General features: G+C 55.4%; 1 protein-coding gene across 2 annotated transcripts in view; it reads right to left on the minus strand.

Annotated features, from left to right (window-relative positions):
* CHRDL2 (chordin like 2) overlaps positions 1-16,689 on the minus strand; it is a 35,760-nt gene extending 19,071 nt beyond the window's left edge. For both annotated transcript variants that reach the window (XM_056116232.1, XM_056116231.1), the window contains exons 1-3: positions 16,608-16,689; positions 5,069-5,181; positions 219-312 (exon numbers count right to left, since the gene is read on the minus strand). In XM_056116232.1, coding sequence (XP_055972207.1) covers positions 219-312; positions 5,069-5,181; positions 16,608-16,689 — 289 coding nt within the window. The remainder of the gene's footprint in view (positions 1-218; positions 313-5,068; positions 5,182-16,607) is intronic.
* Positions 16,690-19,845: the final 3,156 nt, after the last annotated feature.

Genomic DNA, 19,845 nt, shown 5'->3' on the forward strand with positions numbered 1-19,845 from the left:
CCCCCAAGTGAGCCTCAACGGGCGCACCCCAATTTCCTTCTATCCTGCCTCCCTGCTCCCACTAGGCCTGGCTCGTCCCAAAGGAAAGGCAGCTGCCCCCAAGCCCCCACCCCGGGCACCCAGGGGCTTTCTTCCCTGGTCACCCCACACACCCCTCTTCCCCAGGGGTCCCTCCACCCAAGGGAGGAGGCAGGGTGAGTGGCCATGGGACTACTTACCCACACAGCGGGGACAGCACTGCTGGGGCTCGGTCACAGGCTGCGGGCAGTGGACAGGTGGGCAGTGAAGGCGGAAACAACTCACGTGGGCGCTCTGAGAGGGACACAGGGAGCTCAGCACCCACCTCCCCCCAGAGCCATCCTCCTCCAGGTGGCTCCCCAAGGGGCCATCTGCTTACACCAAGTGGCCAGAGAGAACCAGCCCCCGCCCCAGCCCGGTCCCCTCTCCCCCCAAGGCTGGGCTCCCCCACCCCACACATCCCCCTGCCACAGAGGAACACAGGTGGGGGGACAGTCCATTTCCTTCCTGGTGGCCTGTGGCCTCTACTGTGTTGGAGGGACAATGCCTTGAGGGACAAGGCAGCAAGTAGGGTGCTCGCCTCGCATGCAGCCAAGCGGGGGTCAATCCCCAGCCCCCAGAGGGCTCTCTGAGCCCCAGCAAGAGTGATCCCTGAGTACAGTGCCAGGAGCAAGCCCTGAGCACTGCCGGGTGTGGCCCCCAAAACAAAAAAAATAAGGAAAAGCCTTGAGTTCTTTCTCCATGGATGGTGACGGGGTGATGAACCCGGGGACTCTGTTCTCTTTCTCAGCTCCAGCCTAAGCCTCACCTATGAGCGAAGTGGGGACACACAAGCACGGGGGGATGGAGATGGGAGATCGGGACTAGAAGTCTGAGGAGGGTACAGGGCACGCGGGACAGTACAGCAGGCAGGGCATGTGCCTTGCATGCAGCTGAGCCAGGTTCGATTCCCGGCATCCCATACGGTGCACTGAGTCCCACCAGGAGTGGTCGCCGAGTGCAGAGCCAGGAGGAAGCACTGGGCACTGTGGGATGTGGCCCCCGAACCCAAATAAGATAAAAATAAAGATAGATGATTGATATTTTTGTTAATGAGGTGGGGAAGACTCAAGGGATCCACCCCCTAAATCTCCAGGGAGGGGCGGGAGAGACCTACACGGACTGTTGGCACCAGCCCCAGAGAAGGAGGTGCCCCGAGATCTGCTGCTCCTCTGAGATCTGGAGTGAGTGGGAGGGGTCATAGTACGCACACAAAGAGGCACAGACACAGGAGCCACAGCCTCAGGCAGTCCCAGGAGGCCGCTGCCCTCTGAACTCACTGCCAGCCTGCCCTGGCTCCCGGTGCCAGCACCCTGGGGTGGGGGGAGGCACAGACAACTACAGTTGTCTCTCCGACCTAACCATGGATGTTCTTCTGAAGCATAAACCCAGGGCTGGACTCCCTGTGGGTGTCTGCTGAAGTTGGAATGAATGAATGAATGAATGAATGAATGAATAAGATCTGGGAGAGGAGGGAGAAATGAAACTCTCACGGGACCGAAGAACTCTCACGGGTTTTGCAGTCTTGTTCAGACTGGAAAACGACATGTTTGTCCCCAGCCCTCCCCCACCTGAAGGTTCCAACAGCTATGGAAAGCCCTAGAACCTAGAGTTCTGGGCTCAGCGCTTCCTGAGAGTGGGAGAAGCCACATGGGTTAGTGCGGAGGGTAGCTCAGAGGCCACACAACTGCCCGGAGCTCTCGGGGGTCTCCAGAGTCCCCTGCCCAGGGGTGCTTAGTGTGGACAGGGCAGAGGGCTTCCCACAGGGGCCACACCATCCTTGGGGACTCAGTGACAGCTTCCGGTGCACGCAGGGGCGCTTCCTCTGTGTCCAGAAGAAGGAAATACAGAAAGTAAATTTCCAGGGGAACACCAAATGACTTTTTTTTTCCTCAAAAGGGGGCAATAAGCCAAATGGGCTTGGCACCCGTCTCGCAGAGGGTGAGCTGAGCCCCCGGAGAGGCACCCAGTGTCGGTGCCAGGTGCACTGGGCCTCGGGAGTCAGAATCACTCTCTTGATTCCAGCCGGGGGAAGCCAGGGCATGGGATGGAGGTAAACAGAGGCAATTCAGGAGAGAGAAGGGGCCTGGTGGGAAAGTCCCCGCCACCATTCACTGAGGGACTATGAGGAAGGACTGAATGTGCTAGAGAAAAGTGTGCTTGCTTTTATCTCTGTGGCAGCCCTGGAGCTCGGTGCTGGCTGGTACCGAAGTTTCCTTGCTCTGGAGAGACAGGACAGGCTGAGCTGCCTGAGAGAGATCACATGGCAGGGAGGCACAGTGCTGTTGCGTGCGTGCGTGCGTGTGCGTGCGTGTGCGTGCGCGCACATGTGTATGTTGTGTTTTGTGTGCATGCATGTGCATGTGTGTTGTGTGTATGTGTTATGTGTGCGTGCACATGCACATGTGTTGTATGTATGTGAGTTGTGTGTGCATGTGTGTTGTGTGTATGTCTGTGTGTGCATGCACGTGCATATATGTTGTGTATATGTTCGTGTATTGTGTGTGCATGTGTGTTGCATTTTTTTAAATTTAATATTTCCATTTATTTAAAGTTCCGTCAGCCTGTGTACACTATTTATATTAAAAACACAGGAAGCTGGGGCTCCTAGCAAAAATATATATTTCAGTTTTGGAGATTGTTCAGACACTGAGAAGGGCCCTCTATCCTCAGCACCAGATGGGGAGGGGGGGGGCGGGCACGCTGGGGAACGGGAGATCAGGTCGTTTCCTGTCCCAACACTGGCCCACTGGGCTTACCCCGACCCAATTCCTGGTCAGCTGGGGGCCGGGGTGTGTGTGGAGGGGACCTGAAGGGAACAAGACCTCTGGGGCCTGGGTGGACCGGGACAAGGGCCAGTCCTGGGAAGAGAGAAATCTGGGCGGGGCAAGGCTGGGAGGGCGGGACCTGGGCGGGGTGAAGCTAGGAGGGCGGGGCCTGGGAAATATGGGCGTGGCCAGGCTGGGAGGGCCTGTGCGTTCTGCATGCCGAGCTGAAGGACAGAGTGGGGCTTATTATCCCCTCAATGTGGGCTGCATGATCAAGGGCCCCTCTGAGGACAGAGCAGACAGCAAGACCCAGGAGAGTTTCTGCTCTCCTGGGGTGCACCTCCTAGTAGTGGGGGACCAACCCCCAGACATACCCAGGCAGTGGTGGGGAGGCGCTGACACCCGTGGAGGGTGTGCTGTGGGGCATCGTGTGCCATCAGTAACAATACCGTAAATCACGGCCTAAAGGAAAACTGACTGGAGGCCCAGAGCTACAGCATAGCAGGAGGCGTTTGTCCTGCACGTGGCCAACCCCGGTTAGATGATCAGATCCTCGGCCTCCCCTATGGGTCCCCCGGAGCACGACTAGGAGCGATTCTTGAGTGCAGAGCGGGAGGAATCCTGAGAACCCCCCAGGTGTGGCCCCACCAGACCAAACAAAGAGGGAAAGGGAAAAAAAACAAAGAGAAACAACTTAGGACCACAGTCAACCAGGGTAAAGGCGGGTCCCGGTTTTGCAGTGAACTGAGGGAGCAGAGGGAGGAACAGAAGTGGGGAGGAAATGAGGCCTGGAGGGAGACAGCAGTGAGCCAGCATGGTTTACGCTGGGGTACAGCCTCAGCCAACGCCTGGGTTTGGAGCAGAGGGGCTCTGGCAGTTTAGAAAAAACGATTTTAGCACTTGACGGGGGAAGTGGGCACAGCACCCGCTGGGAGGCTGGTGGAGCAACCCCGCCGAGAGATGAAACTGGTCTAGATTAGGGCGTGGAGAGAAAATGAGGGTTTGGGGGGGTACCTTTTTGGGGGACCTGGGGCCTGAGGAAAATGCCTGAGAGCTCTAGGGAGGGAGAGGGGAGTGAGCTCCAAGCTCCAGCGCAGGACAAAACCTGGAGCCTGGGCACAGAGAGGAGCTATGCCTGGAATTCTCTGTTAGGTTTCCTTTGGGTTCTTTGGCTGTATTTCATCGAGTTCTTCCCGGTGAGGCTGCAAGGCCTCCTGGGTGCTCAGGGAAAGGGAGGGAGGGAGGGAGAGGTTGGGGGTATCAGGGCTCACCCTGGGCCCCAAAGTAGTACAGTGAGGAAGTGGGGGAGGGAGGGGGTTCTGCCTGAGCTCCTTCCCACCCACCCCTCTCAAGCTCTTCTCAGCCCCATTCCAGGGTGGTCTGACTAGGGGGCGTTCTACCAGAAGCTCTCTGAGTTCCTCGTGGTTCTGTGCAGAGAGAGGGGCTGAGGGGCTAGGTCCTCACATAGCCCCCGTGAACAGAAAGATCCTTCATCCCCACCCTCCACCTTCACACCAGGCATCACAGATGCCTCCATCATTCTCCCCACACCCTAAAACCCCACTATCCTGGACCAGGCGCACCCCAGGAAGACCTGGTCTCGGGCTTCCATGTAGGAGGGGCGAGGCACCCACAGACACAGAGAATGCTCCTGTCTGGCCATTCATGAAGAGGAGAAAAGGACAGAGAAAGGGCCCTGGGAAACCACAGTGGGTGTCTGAATAAGGCTCATGGCGCTTGGAGCAAGGAGGGAAGGTTACAAGGCTGAAATGTCTGAATGGGCAGGGAGGGGAGGGGAGGGCCAGGGGGAGGGAGGGGAGGGGAGGGGAGGGCAGGGGAGGGAGGGGAGGGGAGGGAAGGGAACGGAGGGGAAGGAAGAAGTGGGGAAAGGGAAGGAGGGGGAGGGGAGGGAAGGGAGGAAAAGGGGAGGGGGAGGGGAGGGGAAGGGGAGGGAAGGGGAGAGGAGAGGGAGGAAAGGAAGCTCTGTCTTCCCAAGAAAGAGGCAGGGAGGGGAAATGGGAGCTGGGTCCTCAGCCCGGCTATGGCTTGCTCATCTCCGGGGTGGGGGCCAGGTGCTGGGTGGTAGAAGCAGGTACTGGGGTGCTCAGTAGCCAAATGACTTGGCCCCAAGTCCCCTCAGCTGCTGGCACAGGGACCTGGTTCTCGAGCCGCCCTGGCCCCCGGGGGGTGAATGCTTTGGGAACCCCAGACATCCCTGACACAGGGGGTCCAGGGGAACGTACCTGGGAGCAAGTGCAGCGCAGGCAGTACATCAGGCCCTGGGGTTCCAGGTAGGGGTGCCAGCTCTCGCCGGGGGCGTATCTCTTCCCGTGGAAAAGGCAGAACATATCCGGGCCTGGAAAACAAGGCCCTGATTGGTTAGTGCTGGAGGCTCCAGCTGCAGGACCTTGCCCTGCCCGCTCCACCCCTCTCCCTACTCCCTCCCTCCCTCCCTCCCTTTTCCTCCCTCCCTCCCTCCCTCCTTATCTCCCTCCTTCCCTTCTTTCCTTCCTTTCTTCCCTCCTTCTCTTTCCCTACCCTTATTCCCTCTCCCTCCCTCCCTCCCTCCCTCCCTCCCCTCCCTCCCTCCCTTCCTTCCTTCCTTCCTTCCTTCCTTCCCTCCCTACCCTACCCTTCTTCCCTCCCACCCTTCCTCCTCCCTCCCTCCTTACCTCCCTCCCTTCCTCTCTCCTTCCTTCCTTCCCTCCCTCCCTCTCTCTTCCCTACCCTTATTCCCTCTCCCTCCCTCCCTCCCTCCCTCCCTCCCTCCCTCCGTGTTCCCCTCCTTCTCTTCCTTCCTTCCTTCTTTCCTTCCTTCCTTTTCCTTCCTTCCTTCCTTCCTTCCTTCCTTCCTTCCTCTCTTCTTTTCTTTCTTCCTTCCTTCCTTCCTCCCTCCTCCCCTTTCTGTCTTTCTCCTCCTTCCCTCCTTCCCTCCATCTCTCCCTCCCTCCATTCTTCCTCTCCTTCTCCTTCCTGGCTCTGGGTAGGAGCCATCCATCAGACACTCCTGGAGAGTGCTCAGTGAGAGGATGAATCAGGGGTGCAGCCTCAGGGTTGCAGGGCCAGAGCACTTGGCTTTGAGACCCTTCTTGACCACATCCTTGCTGTGTGATTTGGGGGCTGGTGGCAGTCACCCTTGAGCCTCAGTCCTTCTCCCTCGGGCAGCGAGGGCACCCAGTGGCCACAGCACCTTTCAGGTGGAAATCCTGGCCTGAGTGTTGGCTATGAGATGAGGGGAGAACGGAGAATAGTGGGCGGGGGGGGGGGCGGGGCTGGAGAGGAGAGACCACAGCGCTAGGGACACACCAAGTCCTTCATCAAACACGGAAGTGATGACAGCCCACGTCCCCTGAGCGGCCCTGTTCTCCCTGAGCTCTCTCCTGGCCAGCCGTTCCCTCACGGGCACTGGGGCACACACAGCCCCAGGGATGCTCTCCTCCCAGAGGAAAGGGCTCCTAGCTAAAGGACCAGCTGCGCTTTCTCGGGAAGGACCTGGAAGGCCCAGAACAAATTTGGTGCTGGCAAGGGCTGGTCAATGAGATGAGTCAAAATGTAGGGAAGAAACCAACATTTATTGTCTGTCATCTGTGAGGAGCTCCTGGCTGAATCAGCTCGCTCAGACTGCCGTTCTGGGAATGGAACTGGAGGAGGCGTTGGGCAAGGCTTCCTGAGCCTAGTCCTTGACGCAGAGTTCAACACTCATAGGATGAGTCAATCGCGGTAACGACGATCTTGCGAGACGCACATTTTCATCTACCCCCGGAAGACAGCAGGGCAATGTCCACCCAGTAGGGAGGGGACTGTCGCGATAGATATGGAGGTCACTACACTGCCCTGCCTGACCCTTCCTTTCTTTTCTTCAAATAGCGTTTCTTGAAAAACAAACAAAGGATCATACAGACAAAGTGGCGAAGTCCCTGTGGAGGCGAAGGAGGCCAGGGCTCTCCGGGCTCCAGGCAAAGTTCCTTTCAGCGCTCACCCGCCTGAGCGCTTTGCCCATGCCCAGGCCTCTGGCTCTTGATCTCTGCCCTCACTCTAGTCACTGTTCCCCAGCCTTTAATATTTTCCCCTCCCAGTTCTAGAATTTTCTCTCTAGTATTCCCTGACTCCTGATCTCTCTAGAGCTCTCTGGAACTCTCTAGAACATTCTGGTTCCTGCTCTCTGCCCCACCCCAGCCATCCTCCTTCAGTCCCTACTTTTTTTTTTTTCTTAAATTTTTATTAGTGAAACACCATGAGGTACAGTTGTAGACTTACAAATTTTTGTGCTTGGGTTTCAGTTATACAATGACCAAATACCCATCCCTCCACCAGTGCCCATTCTCCACCACCACCAGTTCCAGTATCCCTCCCACCCCCCATCCTCCCATCCCACCCTACCTCTGTGGCAGGGCATTCCAGTCCCTACTTTTTTCCTCCTAGAATTTTCTCCCTGTTATTGTAGAATCTGTGGGCTGGAACAATAGCATAGTGGTAGGGTGTTTGCCTTGCGCGCAGCCAGCCAGGCTGAGCCGGGCTCGATTCCTCTGCCCCTCTCGGACAGCCCGGCAAGCTACTGAAGTATCTCACCAGCACGGCAAAGCCTGGCAAGCTACCCGTGACGTATTCGATATGCCAAACACAGTAACAACAAGTCTCACAATGGAGACATTACTGGGCCCGCTCGAGCAATCGATGAACCATGGGAGGACAGTGTTTGTTTGTTTTATTCTAGAATCCAGGACCTCCTCTTTGTGTCTCTCCTGTCTCTTCCTTCTCGCTTCCTAAGTCACCCTCTCAGACCCTCCAGACCCAGAGAGGGGCGAGCACAAAGCGAGCAGGAGACTCACAACCAACCCAGGCCCTCCCCCTCAGTGTGGGAGACCCTACAGCACAGCCTGTTTCCAGCAGAGAGGCGCTCATGGACCATGATTACTCCTGTTTCGTTTTATTTTCACTGCTCTTTAGGTAATGTGATTACAACAGTGCTAACATGTATGGTTTTGATATACAGTAACTGCACCTTCACCAGCACCAAAGCGCCCGATACTGTCCCCTCTCATCCTCTGTCACTTCTAGTCGGCCACGGGCCACTCCTCAGCTCAGGAGCACTTCCTGTGCAAGGCGCTGGGGCTCTGCCCACCCTGTGGACGTCCAGTACAGAGATGTGAGGCCCTTGTTCCTGTCAAGTCCTAAACGAACCTGCTGCTCAACGGCCCTGGGCGACTCTCGGGCTGCGTTGTCCCTGCCGCTGTCTCCCCACGTCCCCAGACCTCCGTGGCCTTCCAGCCAGGCCGCGCTGGCCCATATCAAATATACCATGTTTATCTGTCGGCCTCCTCTGCTGGCAGGGAGGACGGGCCAGGCCCGCTGGGCTCAGTGAGCGCCAGCCCCACTCTCTGGGGACTGAATAATGTCTTTCTTTGCCCTGGCCCTGCCCCCACCAGGGAGCAGGCAGTTGCGACACCACGGCCTCAGGTCTCAGCCTTGTGGGTGAAGAAACCCAGACCCACCTTCCTCGGGGCAGCCCCAGGACCTGGCCCCCGCGCCAACTGGCACCTTCTCCCCAGCTCACCGAGACAGAGGGAACGTCTCAGCCTCTGCCCAGGCCAGGAGATCCCTTCCTGACTCCCCCCTGCAAAAGGTCTGGCAGAGGCTGGGAAGAGGGGGGCCTGGCAGGTACCACTCACCCCCACACACACACCTTTCTCCGACACGCCACCCCACCTTTCAAGGTGAGAGGTACAAGGAAGGGTGGCCTGCCTGGCCTCGAGTTCCTTCTTCCTCTGGGGAACTGTGTGCCCGCCGGGGGCCAAGCACAGACTGGAGGAGGCACCCGCTCCCCCGGTCCCCGCGGCCCTGGCATCTATGCACTCACCAACTCGTGGCCTGGAGGGAGGATGGGCTCCAGTCCCACAAACCCACTGAGCAACACTCTGGAGACTCTGTGACTCTGTCTTCCCTCTCTGGGTGCCAGAAGGGAGCCTCGAGACTCTATCTTCCAGGGCCTCCTGAGCAGATGATTTCTGAATCCCCGGTTCCGGAATTCTAAGACTCCGGGCTTCCAACTGTGACTCATGACCAGAACCCCCCCCCCACCCCCCACCACCAAAGTCCAGAGAACATACATTTCTGAGAATCGAGCTTCGGACCTTTGATTGTTTCAAGCTTCCGTGGTCTCCAGGGCATTGAGAGTGCCATACCCTCCAGGACCCTGGGAACCCAGGTGGTGGGCTAGAAGCCAGGGATGGGGAGGTGAGCCTGAGAGACAGCAACAAGGAATCATGTCTGCACATTCCCATCCCCTTCCCTGCCCATCTATTCTCTTCCCTCTCTGTGGCCTTCACTCCTGCTCTCCCTGACCCAACACGCCCTGCCATCCGTCCCCACGCCCACCCACCTGTGCCCACATCTCAATCCCCCAGCTTGAGGGGTTGAGGGGGCTTCGCTTTCTTTCTGGAATCTTTTTGAAGTCATGGCCCCTGACAGTGATTCCCTAACTCGGGAAATAGACTTCACTAGACAATAGTTGCCTTTGAGAAAGACGACTGGTCCAGCTCCAGGCTTGAGATAAATAGAGAAGAATTAATAGTGGATAAGTCCTAGAGCCCACAAAGCCCCCGCAAAGCCCCCTTGCTCAACCACATGTGCATATGCCCAGAGACCCTGCTTTGGCAGCAGAGACACCAAGTTTCACGCTGGATTTAGCCTCACGGGTAGCCGAGTTTAGACAAGATACTAAACCATTTCAGCCTCTCTTTCCACCTCTGTTACATGGACTTGGTGATCTCTACCTTTTGGGATTATTACTGAATTAAATCAAATCATACATCTACCTGCCTGTGCCTGACAGATAGTTGATGTTCCATTAAAAGGTAGCTAAGGTGACTGGAGTGATAGCACAGCAGGTAGGGTGTTTGCCTTGCATGCGGCTGACCCGGGTTCAATTCCCAGCATCCCATATGGTCCCCCAAGCACCGGGACGAGTGATTCCTGAGTGCAGAGCCAGGAGTAACCCCTGAACATTGCTGGGTGTGACCCCAAAAACTAACTAAATAAATAAAAGGCAGCCAAGGAGGACGGGCTGGCGGGTGAAGGTTGGGAGTGTGTGTGCTGTGTAGACTTGAGCCCTAGTTCTGTTCCTGATTCCCAGAACCACATACGCCCCAAGCATTGCTGGGGTAGCGGGGACGGGGGAGTGGAGTAAGTAGGATTAAAAAGAAAACATCTCTCATAAAACAGACAAAAAGCAGAACTGGGCCTTTACCCCAAGCTTCCTTCATAGCCTCTTCCTTGGGATTTTCCTTTATTCCCAGGTCCCTGTGGCAGTCCCCATAGCACCTGCCACTAAAGTAAAGTCCCCCAGGCCTCCTGTTTCCTGTTGGAACCCCCACCAGCATCAAAATACCATCTCCAGCCAGAGACCCAGACCCAGGCATGAAGATGGCCAGAGGGGTTGAAGGAGAGCGTGAGAAGGCAGGGAAGGAGGCAAGAAGTCAGCCCAGAGAGAGAGGCAGGGGCTTCCGGAGGGCCAGGGCCAAGGAAACCCTCTAGGACACTGCACATGCTTGGGTCAGCTGCATGGGTCAGCACTGTGGCTGCAGGAATGGAAACTGGAGGCAGAGAGAGCAGAGGGAGGCCACTGAGGGCATCTGTTTGGCGATATTGCTGGCGGGCCAAGTGAGGAGCTGTGGGCCTGGGCACCAACACGGTGCTGAGCTGGCTCGGGAATGTGAGAACGTTTACGTCTCTCCACTCATGCCCATACAGTCACACTTTCTCTGTTTATTTATAGTGTCTCCTTTTCTCACCAATGAACTTGCTCTCCACCAGGACAGAAGCTCTGCTCTGGGGTCTGGTGGTCCATGGAGGGGACACAGTGCCCAGTGGCATTGTCCAGCCTAAGGAAGGAGGGTGTATGTTTCTGAGCTGTACTCTTCTTATTGGGCCCCTGCCAGGGAACCAGGAGCATGGAAGGGCCTGGCAGGAGAGAATCATCAGGCTAGGAAAAGGAGCTCGTGATGTGGAGAGCTAACTGCATTCACAGTGCCATGGGCCACTCTACAGTGTCACAGCCATTTCAAAGGCCAAAATCTCAAAAAATGCGGGACTGAAGATGATTGACTGAAGATAGTCAATCCCCAATTTCACTGGTGCGGGAACTAAATCCCAAGGAGTGGTCGGGACTTGCAAACAATCATTGATTCATGTGAGCACAATCTCCAATGCCAGGTTGCAGATCAGAGGGGCTTCCAGGAGGAACAACCCTTCCTTAAGGGAGAGGAGCAGATGACATGGATGTAAACAGCAAAGGGTGGTTCAGGTGAGATATAAGGAAGAATCCTGGGCACCGCACAGTGCACTGTGTCAGGAATGGGTGAGCTCCCCTCAGTTCCCTGTTCTTCTGGGAGCCTGGTGGTTACACCCATGAACTGCCTTTGGGCACCATATAAGCTCATTAATGGCTATGATCCAGAGACTCACAAATAAATCCTGGAAGAGAGCAACGAGCCACAGAGATGTCTCCATACCCCAGACCAGGCTGAGCGCATCAGGGGGCGGGTGAGCACACCAGCCACCCCAACAGAGCCCCCACAGCTGAAAACCTCCAGAACCCAATCACCCCCATGCTCATGGCTGATTGCCACAGACTTGGGATTAGCCCCACGCATGAGAATGAATCTTCTGAAAAACTCAGGTATGCGGGTTTTGTGGCCGAAATTTCCAAGCTCGCATGGAGTTGGGGATGGGTGGTCTCCCCTCATCTTCCAGTTCTTCCAGGAGCATGGCAGTCACGCCCACAAACTGCCTCTGGGTGCCATATAAGCTCATTAATGGCCATGATCCAGAGACTAACAAATAAATCTCGGAGGAGAGCAACAGGCTGCCAGAGATGCATTTAACTCCAGCTGTATCACCCTATTAAAATTTTAGAATTCCTGGAGTGACATCTCATATTCTATGCCACTGATGTACCAAGAGTAGCACACCACATTTGACGGGGTGTAAAGCAGAAGGCAACTGATATCAATAAAGAAAAATGTTAACACACACGGCTCAACCTGTAACAACATGTTAGTAATTTCTTATTGAGAGATTACTTAATAATCTTAATATTATATTATTAAGTACTTAATACAAGGGCTTAATGATCCCGAGCTGAGATAAAACAATCTTCATACACTTTCCTCTAAGGAAAACTTTTTGGATCATTTTTAGCAAATTACTTTTAAGACGCAATACAAAATAAAATGTTTGGAATCTGCCTTTGGGGTAGGCTTGGGTGATGGTGGGAACATTTGAAATAATGGTGATGGGTATAGTGTAGTGGGGTTTGGTGTTAGAATATTGAATGTAATGAATTAATTGTGAATAAAAAAATAATTGAATTCTTTAGAAAAGAATCCTGAGCACAAGAATGGGTATGAGGAGAAGGTTCTGGAACTGGCTTCTCAGGGGGGCGGGTGGGGTCACCTGGAGGCAGGCAGAGGCCTGAAATGACCCCTGCTCCCCCACCTCCCACCCCTGGAGCGCCACTCTCATGCCTATCCTTTACTTTACTTGAGGAGCCCAAAGAGACCCGGGGTGGCTTCCCAGAGCCGGCGCCACGGCCTGTGGCTGGGGGAACTTGAGAGGCCGGTCCTGGAACAGGTGCAACAGCTGGAACAACTGTGCGGCTGTCAGCCGGCTGGGCTCAGCCGCGGGGCAGCGAGTGCGTGAGACAGAGACCTCTACTGGTGGGAGAGGGGCAGTGCAGCACCACTTGGACAAGCCCCAGAGGGGCCCAGAGTCAGCCTCAGGCTCATCCTCCCTCTGTATCTGGATAGAGACATGTGGACAGAGATGCAGAAAAACTGCACGACAGAGGGGCTGGAGCGAGAGCACAGCAGGTAGGGCATTTGCCTTTCACTGCACGCGGCTGACCCGGGTTCCATTTCCAGCATCCCATATGGTCCCCTGAGCACCGCCAGGAGTGATTCCTGAGTGCAGAGCCAGGAGTAACCCCTGTGCTTTGCTGAATGTGGCCCAAAAAGACCAAAAAAAGTAATAATAATAAATTTTAAAAAAGCTGCGCAACAAGCCTCCTCTGGGAGGTCTCCTTCTCACTCCCAGTGTCCTCCAGCCTCTTTAAGATCTGGTTGCTAGCGTTATTAGAGTCGCCCGCTGCCACCCCATTCCCTTTCCGAAAGGTCAGGAGACAACAGAATTAAGGCCCCCAGCACCTTCAGCTCCTCGAGTCCTCAGAATGAGAGAATGTCTAGAAACCAGAAAGGGTCAGCAGTAATTTGCTCCTCAGTTTAAGCATCTCGCTTTACAACTGGGAAAACTGAGGAACAGAGAAAGGCCACTTGCCCGGTGCCGGCGCTGAACTCGTGGCTGAGCCAGAGCAGCAGCCTCACAAGCTGACTCCAAGTCTGCATTACATCACTCTGTGGGGCTTCCTTTCCTTTCTCCTCACCCCAGATTCTGGGGTCTGGGATTCTATCTCCTGGAGCAAAGGCTTTCATTTGTAGCGGGAGGTGGGGGTCACACCCAGCAGAGCTCAGGGATTACTCCTGGCTCTGAACTCAGGAATTACTCCTGGCTGTGCTTGGGGGACCATATGGGATGCTGGGGCTCGAACCCAGGTTGGCCATGTGAAAGTCAAGGGCCCTACTTGCTGTACTATGGCTACAGCCCCAAAGCTCAGGTTTCTATAATACCCACAACCTTTGCAGAGAGAACTGAGAGTCTTATGTTTTTCTTTTAGTTTTGGGACCACACCTCGCGGTGCTGAGAATTCACTCCTGACTCTGTGCTCAGAGATCACTCCTGTCAGGGTTCAGGGTGCCAGGAATAGAAACTGGGTCAGCCACATGCAAGGCAAGAGCCCGACCCACTGTACTATCTCTCCGGCTCCCAAGGGGCTAGTGCTTTTGCCTTGTACTTGATAACTGACTCTCTCCTAAATACAGAACAGAATTAAAGAAAAGGCAGAAGCTTGAAGGACACTGGGAACGAGGTAGGTTGGAGGGAGGATAATAAGGAAAGAGTTCAAAGCTCAAAGGAGAGCAGCTGATAGGTGTACAGAACACTGGAGAATGAGCTAAGATTCTGGAAGGTTCTTGCTTCACTGAGGGATACATGCTCAATGTGACCAACCCTGCACATGTATGTGGCTCAGTCTGGGGCTGGGGTCAGTTCCAGGAAGTAACCAGGTCAGGAAGCTGCCCCTGGGTGGAATCAGTGTTCATCTGTAACCAGAGCTTGAGAATTGGGGTTCAGCCTACAACTAGAGTTGGCTTGGGATGAGGGCTCGGTGTGTGTCTGGAAACAGAGTCACATACAGAATGACCCATGTTTGACTAGCCTGATACTCTGAGGGAAGAGAAAGCTGCCCTGCCCTCTCATAGGCCCTTGGCACCGGCAGGGCTGGACCACCTCGGGGAGCTTAACAGCATGAACACGAAAGAATTTCCATCCATTAGTACCACACAGAAAGCATCTAAGACATCACCACTTCTTACCCACAATAGGCCTGGGATCTTAAACTAAGATGACGAACTTTAACTTCAAAAATGACTGCAGGATTATTTCCAGACTCATAGGTCATCTAGACTAGAATAAAAAATGAAGCTCAGTGATTTGCTTTTGGTCCTCCTTCAGACCAATAAGTGACAAGGCAGGGACAGAAATCTAGTTCTCTGTTCTTGGCCATTCTCTTTGCTGTCTGGCATCGCTCCTCCTTCCTGATCTTCAGCATAAGGCCAGGGAAGCAGAAGACTAAGGCAGGTGATATGCAGAAGCTCTTTCAGCTCTGGTATTTCAGACTCACACACCTGCCTCTGAATGTCAGCCCAGCTCTTTTAAATGAGTCTACACCAATGTCCACTCCTTCTTGCAGGTCTGGAGCAAGGCTCCAGGCTGCAGGAGAGAGAGAATACTGGCAGGACCCAGGGTGAGGCATGGACCTGAATGCCAGAGCAGTCACAGAGAAGGAGTGAATCGGGTAGCCAGGGAGAGTTGGCTGAAAGAAGTGTGATCTAAGGAAGGCAGAGAAGGGCAGACAGGTACCAGTGGCAGGAGGGTGTGGGCAAGAGGTGGGCAAGCCTGAAGGCGAGCTGGTTCTAGAATATCAAGACCCATCAAGTCTGATGGGAAACCTTGGGGTTAAGAAGGATGTGCTAGGGGCTGGAGTGATAGCACAGCGGTTGGGCGTTTGCCTTGCACGTGCAGACCCGGGTTTGATCCCCAGTACCCCATATGGTCCCCTGAGTAATTCTGCCAGGAGCAATTCCCGAGTGCAGAGCCAGGAGTAACCCCTGAGCATTGCTGGGCATGACCCAAAAAGAAAAAAAAAAAGAAGGATGTGGATGTTCTGGGTGGGAGGGCTAGAGGCAGATAGGTCATCTGGTGCCCAAACAGATAGGCACAACAGGCAGGTGTTGGGAGGAAACACCCAGGAACCAAGGAACGGCCGAGACACTTCCCAGGTCCCAGACAGACCGCTGAGCCTGGTAACACTGCCACCACTCCTTCCCCAAACCCCTGCAGGTTCCAGGTGAGGGTGTGTCTTAGAAAAGTTGCAGTTTCTAAGGAGCCGAGTCAGGACTTGAACCCAGAGCCAAGCTCTTTTCATTTCTCCTTCCCCAGGACTTCCCGGAGCCACCAGCTGCCGGCAGCTCAGAGGCACGCCCTCACAAGCACAAACAGGAATGCAGCAAAATGCAGCAGCAGCGGCGGCTCCAGAGACTCACATGCCAAAGAAAGGTCCAGGTGGAGATGCAGAGAGGAAGGGAGGGCCCGCTAGGCGGGAGGAGGAAGCCCTGGGGCCATCCAGGTCTGCCCTGTGGGCCAGACCAATGGGACCAAGTCACTGTCCCTGGGTCTCAGTCTCCTATGCCTCAATCTGGTATCTCTGAGTTTGAGAAGTGCCTTCCCTTGCAATATGGTTTTGCTCCTCATCCTCTAAGGAGATTGATGGGATGGGGAGGGGTCCACCTTGCAAGCACAGCAAGGAAGCAGGTTCAGGGGGACTGCAAACCTGTTTCAAGCCTGAGTCCAAGCATGAATTCAAAGCATGAATCTCGACAGGGATTGCTGAGAACCTACCGCTGGCCAGCTCGGCAGTCCAGGGTGCCTGTTGCTTTATGATTAACCCTCAGGGGAGTCCTGGGAACTGAGGTGCATTAAGGTACCCTTCTTGCCGGTTCCCAACAGCTGACGGGAATGGGGGGATTCTAGGGGGGAAGGGGCTGGGATGGTTCCTGACACTCCCTATTTCTCTCTGTGCCCTGCTGCCTCCCAGAGTCCCAAGGCAGAACGCTGCCCCCCTGGGACTCGGCATAGGGGATTGGAGCATTCAGGCTTGGGGGCAGCTCACTAACCGAGAGACTGCACCATTCTTCCTCTCTCAGCCTAAATTCTCCCCCATTCCAATGCAAATGCTAATGTCCACCTCAAGGGAGCCTTTTGAGTTCTTGCTTCCCCTTCAGACGCTGCCCGGGGCACCCTTGCATACTCTCCCTGAAGATATGGAGGACCCTCCCCACCCCCTCTCTCTGGGTCTTCCCATCCTCGGGTCCTGGGCAGCAGACCCCTAGGCTGTGACCCTTGCCAAGTTCCCCCAGACTCCCCAGCAAGGAGCGCTCCCCGAGAATCTCCACCCTCCGGGCACAGGTGCTACACCAGAGGCTACCACCCCGGCCCAGGGTCCCAAGTTCTGGCACTTTCCCCCCCGCCCCCCCCCCCCATATACACCATCCCCCCAAAAACATCCCGCTCCTCCTCTGCCCTCCCAGCGACACCCCCTCCCCGACTTACGGGCTCGAGCGTGGGCGTCCAAGGGGAACCAGAGCAGCGCGAGTCCCAGCCAGGAGGAGAGGACCTTGCCCTCGGGCACCATCCTGCCTTTCCCGGGGGCCGAGCGTCGAGCGTCTCCGGGGACACCGAGGCACGGGGCGGGCGGCGGCTAGGCGCGGGGCGCGCGGGCCGTGCGGGGCGGCGGGCGCGGGGGCCGGCGGGGCGCGGGCGGGCGGTGCACGCCGAGGGCGCCAGGCGCGGCGCTCGGGCGCATTTGTACTTTGCCGCGGGAAGCAGCAGCCCCCGTCTGGCGCTGGCCCGGCGCTGGCGCCTCCTCTGGGGCACGGCGGGCTCGGGGGATTGGCCACCCGAGGACCAGGCCCACTCTCCCCCTCCTCTGCCGTGCGGCCCGCCGGGACGCACGCTCCAGGCGCGGCGCCGAGAGGCGGCGAGGGGGCTGCGGAGGGGGAAGGGCCCCCCGGGCCCGGGCCTTTAACCCCTGACGCCCCGCGGCGCCCAGAGTGCCCGCGGACAGACCCCGGGGACTGCACTCGGCGACCCCTCGGGTGTGGGTGTGTGTGTCGGGGGAGGGGGGGGCACACGGGCCCGGGCCGCGGAGGTCTGGTACACCCCCTCGGGGGGCCGTGTCCCCACCTCCACTGTGTGGGTTTGGGAGCCAAACTGAACACTTGCCCGATTCACTGCCAGCCTGGGTCCCATCCCTGGCCTCCCAAGTTAACTGCCCAGACACCGCTAGGAGTGATCCTTGAGCACAGAGTCAGGAGTAGGTCCTGGGCACCGCCGGGTGTGCCCCCCCCACCCCAGCCAAAAGAAATAAATAAGTTTAAAATTAAAAAAATAAAGGAAAAATTAGGTTGAAGGTTTCAGACATAATCCAGCGGGTAGGGCCCTTACCTCGACTGGCTGGCTCGGGTTCCATCCCGGGCTCCTCAGTACAGGCCAGACGACGCCCTGGGCACTAGGTGTGCCCCATCCTCCACACCTCCCATGGGGGGGGGGGGGGTTCTAATACCTTTTACAGGCTTCCCACAATGATGGCGAAATGGATGAGATCAGGAACGCTGAACTCTCCTCAAAAACAAGGGGCCAGGCCCAGGGAGAGCACAGCGGCTAAGTCGCTGGCCGGGCACACAGCTGGCAAGGTCCCATTCCTCGCAGGGCATCCTGTTTCTGAGCACAGAGCGAGGAGTAAGCCTGGGTGTGGCACCCAAACAGAACAACAAAAACAAAGGGCCTGATTCCAGAATTCCAGCGACAGGAACACCCTCCTTCCCGCTCTGGTGCCCACTGGCCCGAGGTGAAACCTTGGGAGTCAGCCCTGCTTCCCTCTTCAGGACCCCGTGTAGAGCAGCGCCCGGTGAAGGCTGCCTGCCACCGCCCTCTTTGGTAAGAGCAGGCTGACAGAATAGTCTTTGCCACGGGAAGATGTGCTCACGCTTTCCGGATAAGAAATACCCAGCTCGGGCACTGAGAAGCACACTGTCCGTGTCTTAGCTCTCCAAAAGAAAATCGTAGGGTTACTCTACACCCCAATTCTGGATTTAAAATTCCTGCCCAGATGATCTTCCAGAGGATAGGGAATAGAGATCAGAACACCAGGAGGAGAGGCTGGTCTGATGGGATGTTGGGAATCTGGAGTCCCAGTTGAAACAGGCTGGCTCTCTTCCTGGGTCAGGTCACTAATACCACCCCACCCCAACCCTGTCCCTTCTGCTATGCCCCCAGCCCAATCCCAAGCTGGGACCCCAGAAAAATCTTTCCCAGGGCTCTCCCAGGGAGAGGCAGACACTATTCTCTGCCCCCCCACCCCCCCAGCGCCCTCCAGGTATAACTTCTCCCACCCCAGTCTGGCCAGCCTCCTCCTCTCCCAGGAGAATGCGTCAGCATCAGTGAAAGCTTTGTGTGTTTATCATGCTTCCCTTTCAAGCAGGAGCTCAGAGCCCCATTTTCTGCTTAATTACAAATATTAACTAATTGCAAGGGTCTGGGAGAGGAGTCTTTTTCCATACTTGTTTAATTCCTACCATATCTATTACATATAGATGCGTGTCTTTGGTGTATAGAGGTGGACTAAGACCCGCTTCCTCCCCCATTTTACTCCAGAATGATCTCTGTGAACACTGGAAAGACCTAAACCCTCAACTGTGCGTACAGGGCTAGGATTCAAACCAGCCTCATGTTAAGTGAGTGTCTTAACCTTTGTATTAACTGTGGCACTTCCTATGTATTCTGCTTTTTTTGTTGTTTGTTTGTTTGTTTCTGATTTGTTTGTTTGATTGGGGGGGTGGGACACACATTTGGTTATGCTCAGGGCTTACTCTTGGCTCTGTGCTCAGGGCTTATCCCTGGCACTGTGTTCAGGAATCACTCCTGAGTGGACTCAGGGGTCCATATGTAGTGTTGAGGATCAAACCTGGATTGGCTGCAAATAAGGCAAGCACTGAACACGGTGTACTATCTTGCCAGCTCTCAGCCCTCCTTTCTGTCTTTATCAGCCCAGAATATAGGCCACCATCATACCTGACCTAGACTTTCTCAAGAGTCTTTCATGAATGAGACTTCTTGCTCACAGCTGAACCCTTCCATCATCCTCAGATTTCCTAGAATTATGCCGATCATTTCTACTGATCAATCTGATCAAACCACTTTTCCCTTTAACATCTCTTACTGACTATTAAAATGAAATAACACTAAATGTGAACCAGAGCGATAATACAGCAGGGTGGGTGCAAGCCTACCTGGGTTCAAGCAGCCCGCACAGTCCCCCACGCCCCGTCCTGAGTGATCCCTCAGAATAGAGCCAGGAGTAAGCCCTGAGCACCATTGGTTTTGGCCACAAAACAAAAACCCTAAATCACACTAAATACAATGTGGTTTCCTACGTTGAACTCTGGGATAATAAAGGGATATCAATTCAAATATATATATATATATGAATATCAAATGAGAGATAGAATCCAGAGTTCTATCTCCATCAATGCTCAAGAATCAGGGACGCTGTCTCATTTGCCAAGGCATCAAAAATCAGATGGGCTGGACACGTAATGAGGTTTACAGACAACCGCTGGACTAGAGCCATTACTGATTGGATTCCACGGGATGTCAAAAGATCGCGTGGACGCCCACCTACAAGATGGTCAGACTTCTTCGTCAAGACCCTGAATGATCGGTTTGAGGCTCTGCATGTTCCTAGAACGAACAGATGCCATTGGGCTACGCTAGCACGCAACCGGGATGA

The sequence above is a fragment of the Sorex fumeus genome, unplaced genomic scaffold, assembly GCF_029834395.1.
Source record: "Sorex fumeus unplaced genomic scaffold, SorFum_2.1 ptg000030l, whole genome shotgun sequence".
Classification (NCBI taxonomy): domain Eukaryota; kingdom Metazoa; phylum Chordata; class Mammalia; order Eulipotyphla; family Soricidae; genus Sorex; species Sorex fumeus.